General features: G+C 34.2%; 2 protein-coding genes across 2 annotated transcripts in view; both read right to left on the reverse strand.

Annotated features, from left to right (window-relative positions):
• The window catches only part of LOC144959016 (uncharacterized), a 212,342-nt gene that overhangs the window by 190,248 nt on the left and 17,094 nt on the right, over window positions 1–5,000 (reverse strand). The window lies entirely within an intron of this gene.
• Window positions 1–5,000, reverse strand: part of LOC144958937 (uncharacterized) — a 42,847-nt gene that overhangs the window by 37,226 nt on the left and 621 nt on the right. Inside the window, exons 2-5 of the mRNA XM_078891235.1 lie at window positions 3,194–3,400; window positions 1,644–1,781; window positions 691–855; window positions 347–496 (exon numbers count right to left, since the gene is read on the reverse strand). Coding sequence (XP_078747361.1) covers window positions 347–496; window positions 691–855; window positions 1,644–1,781; window positions 3,194–3,400 — 660 coding nt within the window. The remainder of the gene's footprint in view (window positions 1–346; window positions 497–690; window positions 856–1,643; window positions 1,782–3,193; window positions 3,401–5,000) is intronic.

Here is a 5,000-nt window from a genome sequence, read left to right on the forward strand (position 1 = left end):
ATATGTCCAGTAATGCCCTGTAATATAACCAAGCAGGCTCTCAAATGGAACCCACAGGACATGAGGAAACAAAAGTCGTCCAAAACAGACCTAGAGGGGGAGCCTTCACCAAGATTTATGCGTCTCCAATCTTACCTGGAATGAGGCAAAGGTCTGTGCCAAGGACAAAAGAAGATGGAAGAGTGCTGTTGAGGCCCTATACTTGGCCAGGACTGCCGTTTTAAGGAAAAAAGACTGTATGTTTACTTGAAACAAGAGACCACATACGGTCTTTTTCCTTAAGACGGCAGAGGAGCCAAAAGGCAGAAGTAAGTAAGTAAAGTTTTGTCATGCAAACGTTCCTCACCCTGTGTACAATTGAGACAGTGAGAGACACTCCATTGTCCATACACTGGGTTGTAGGTGCCATTCTGACAGCCGTACTGTTCCCATTTGGTAGTGCCAGCAGGACAGTAGTAGCCTGGTGGACACAGATCCGTCTCTGTAGATCCTCCACCTGAAATAGAAAAATACATTTTTAAACCCCTCCGCACCTTTCTAACAAGTTTCATTTTACCTGACATATAAAAATAACGATAAGTATGGAAATGTAAGCTCCAATTTATTAAACGAAGACAGATACTGTGGACATTTCGCATTTCTCCTTTATCAACAAAACACGATGAATGTATTTTTATTTTTACAACTCACCTTTACAGTAGTAGCCTTGTGTACAGGTTTCACACTGTGATGCCTCATACAGATCCGACTTGTTGGAGAATGTACCGGGCGGACAAGGGAACCTGTCTGGTGCTGGAGTCATCAAGGGGCAGTAAAAACCTTGGCCACAGGGTTGGGGTGGATTGATTGTCTCCCCTGGTTGATGGAAAATGAATAAATTATAAAGAAATTTGCAGTATTAAGATCTGATCTTTGCACTGATGACCTAGCAGTATAGTGAATTGTTCGGCTATGTGGTCTTGTATATATATATATATATATATATATATATATATATATATATACACACATACACACACATTTACATACATACCCTTGAGGCTGGTATTTGGAACAGCACTTAATGGTGGCAGAATTTTTAATATATAGTTTCTATTGGTTCATCAGTTGGTATGCTAGTAATCACTAGTAAACGATTGCACAGCCTCAGCATATGATTTAAGATTATTTCATATCCAAGTAATCAAGAAACATGAATATGCCATACTATAAGAGATTACAGAATAATATTCTTTTAATTTATTATTGCATGGTTAAAAGTGTAATCAACATTGCTCTTATTGTCTATTGTGCAATTTTTATTCTGATAGAACATAAAGAATGAAGAGTAATTTTCTTTTTCTTTTTAAAATTTTAGATTCCATATTTTTTTAAAAGAAAATTGATTTTAATTTCTAAAGGGAGTAAAAAAACGGGGAGCGTGTGAGAGTACATGACTAAATGTTATGGAGCACTTGTTTACTAGTGTTGATGTCTTTTTATATTTACTTGGATTTATGTATACTAATTTAAAATGTCAGAGAAAGATCATTAAGAGCTAATATTTATCTATTTGTTCTTATTTCTTATCTGCTATTACTCCCATGAACTCTGAGTAATATGCAGAATATTTCGGACAAGAAAGAAATGTTGAATGAACCTACCAAAACCCCAAGCACAATATTTTCCTGGAGGACAAGGATCACACTCATCGGCGGAGGTCAGATTGGTACGACCTGTGTATGTCCCTGGTAGACAATCAAACTGGTCTGCTGCCAAGGTACCCTCTGGACAGTAATGACCTGGGACAGAAAATAGTGTTAAATTTAAACATACAAAAATATTTAGGATGGGGTTCAATCTCATGTGCGGATATGTGATCCTGTGTTATGACACTTGCCTTCTGATTGGAACGTCAGGGGTTTGAGTCCTGCTCTGAGCTGCATATAGTTGAATCCTTGGAGAAGGCTCTTTACTCAAATTCTCTCACTGTACTGGGGTGTAAAATGAGATCCTGGCTGTTAAAAAAATTGTCTTTGTTGGGGAAAAAAATGATATCCCCTCACAGACATCATGTTGCATTGTACATGTTCTGCATTGCTGTTGGCTAGGGACCCCTTGCAAAATGCTTTGAACACGTTTAGTGGATATTGCTCTATAAAACTTCTCAAGTAAATAAAGTTGATATGAAGTGTAGCATTTTAAAATATATGAAATGATTTTGGAAGCCAGATTGGCAAACCTTATGAAAGTCTTTGGTTCATAATTGAATATTCAGCTAGCTTACTTGTCAACTGCAATTGCTAAAAGAGGGTTTAGAAATGTAATTTTTATTGAACTTCAACCTCCCTCCATTAGTATGTTGCATAGAAAGCCCCAAATTAAAAAAAAAATTACCAAACTCTGACATATATACTAGCATGTACATCCAGTTTTTAAAATTATGTTAATTCACTTGATTGTTGAAATCAATTATCTTGAGACCTTATAGATGTAATAAAGATGACGCCACTAAGCTCTTTGTCATTATTTTTAGACAGTCTTTGTTACGATTTTAGACCACCTGTCAGTGATTAGTTCTCACAAAATTATATCAATCAGACTATAAAACGTTAAAATTACACACAGTATTGTGTACTGGTATGTTAAATTTGGATGTGAATATTTTGCCTAAACACACAGTATCTATGTGTGTTTTAGCACATTAAAAAAAATTATTCAAATTTTTTGCTGTCGCTAATTTTTGTGGTGGAAGTAGTCCAGTCCCTATTGATCTAAACGTTAGCTTAACAAATTCATAATAATCCAGTTGATGTTTTTTTTCACAGTGGTCTGATAGAGAACTGATGATAAAATTCAATTATGTTTTGTGAATATCAACAAGCAGTTCTGCAGAGCCATTAGGCCAGAGCCGGAGTTTTACCCGGTTTCTGTAGCGTGAAAAGGACAATAACAATTGCTTGTTATTCTTTGGAAAGGACACTTGTCTATCGCAAAGTAATTTCCACCAGTATGAGGGGGGGGGGGGGGGGGGGGGGGGGGGGGGGTCAGAAAAATGCACTTGGGATCGATCATGGTCCCTTTGCGTGTGAGGGGAGTGGTCTACCAACTGAGCTATAGGGAGCTCTACTATCAACAAGCCCTTGTTACAAAATCTTTATAATTTTCTGCAGCCAAAACCAAAGAAAACACAGACAATTCCAACGTAACTTACCTTCTTTACAGGGCATTGTGTACTCAGTCTGGTTAGAGAGTGGACAGGCAAATCCTGGTTCACACAAGATGCAGTTGACAGGGTGACCAACCTCAGCCAGAGGATTGTAGGAGCCTGGAGGGCAAGGTTCTGGTGCTACTGTGGGAGCCGACGCTGTGCCTGCAGGACAGAAGAACCCAGCTGGACAAGGCTCACACTCTGTACCATCTGTATGAAGAAGTAAGAAATAATAATAATAATAATAATAATAATAATAATAATAATAATAATAATAATAATAATAATAATAATAATAATAATAATAATAATAATAATAATAATAATAATAATAATAATAATAGTAAAAATAATAATAATAATAATAATAATAATAATAATAATATAATAATAATAATAATAGTAATAATAATAATAATAATAATAATAAATAATAATAATAATAATAATAATAATAATAATAATAATAATAATAATAATAATAATAATAATAATAATAAAAATAATAAACATATATGCATGATAGTGCCTTACCCCGATTTCATCAGGCTCAAAGAGCTTTACATTCTTAAAATCAAAAAGAATTACAATGAAATGAAAAAAAACATAGCATATTTGGATGTGCTTTATGAGTTCCAACAAGGAAATTATAAGTTTAATATTCTGCTCTTAAGGGCTACCACAGATAAGTAGGTTTTCCTATTCAATAAACTATAGTAGGAAAAAATCTTGAGCATCTATATTGTGCATGGCAATATACGATTCTTTCATCTCTTTGTATTTATTAAACGAGTTATTTTTATTGTGTCTAATAACACAACGAGCTTGCGATTATGTGCTACTGCACAATAAAAATATTATGGATTTAATAAATACAAGGAAATGAAAGAATACGTTTATTCCACCCCTACAAGTAATCCTAGATATGTTGTAACCAATTGTACGGTATTAGTACTTCTATACACCATAATTTATATCATTCTCCATCTGTTTGAATGACAATTTGACCCAAAACTAAAAATATTGGATTTGTATTCATGTGCACCAAAAGATTATTTATAATTACCAAACAATGTCTTTTACACCTAATTTCACACAAATAAAATGTGTGTAAATATTCTACAGTCATTGAATAAATTTTTTATTCAACGTGTTCAAAGCATTATGCAACGATTACGCATTTACTAAGAAATGATCAGTTTTTCAAACGGGAGGGGTGGAATAATATCCTCTAAACATTCTCAAAGTGCTGTACAAAGGGTCCTTAGGATGAAACAAAACGCCTGTTAGGCGATATTACCATCATCAGGACAGTCAATTTTCTCCGTTCATGTCATATTATTATCACCATGATAATGTGAAAGAAGACACGCTTTTCATAAACAAAAGCTAGAGGTGCCTAAATGAGCCAGTAAAATGGAGAGAAAAATAAAGTGAGTAGATGTGATTCACTTTATTTTTCTCTCCATTTTCATAAACAAATACATTCAGAACTGAAGAAAAGACCTGAGCCGAACATTATTCTGATTTTATGGTAAGAGTAATCTAGGGGGAAAAATCGATATATTTCAACTCTATTTAACCTTCTAACAGCAAAAATAATAAACAAAAATTAATAAAACAGCTTCAACAAAGAACAAAATACCAAACACAGAACGTTTTGGGCTCAAAACCCTTGCTACGTGCCAACAACATAAAACAATTCAAACATAAATACATTACTTATAAGCCAGATAGACAAATATTTTTCATTATTTGTGTTGTTGGATGAAGAGGGGTTTTGAGCCTGAAACATTCTGTGTCTTGTATT

Source organism: Berghia stephanieae, chromosome 13, assembly GCF_034508935.2.
Source record: "Berghia stephanieae isolate SIO BIC M18660-M18661 chromosome 13, UCSD_Bste_1.3, whole genome shotgun sequence".
In the NCBI taxonomy this organism is placed as follows: domain Eukaryota; kingdom Metazoa; phylum Mollusca; class Gastropoda; order Nudibranchia; family Aeolidiidae; genus Berghia; species Berghia stephanieae.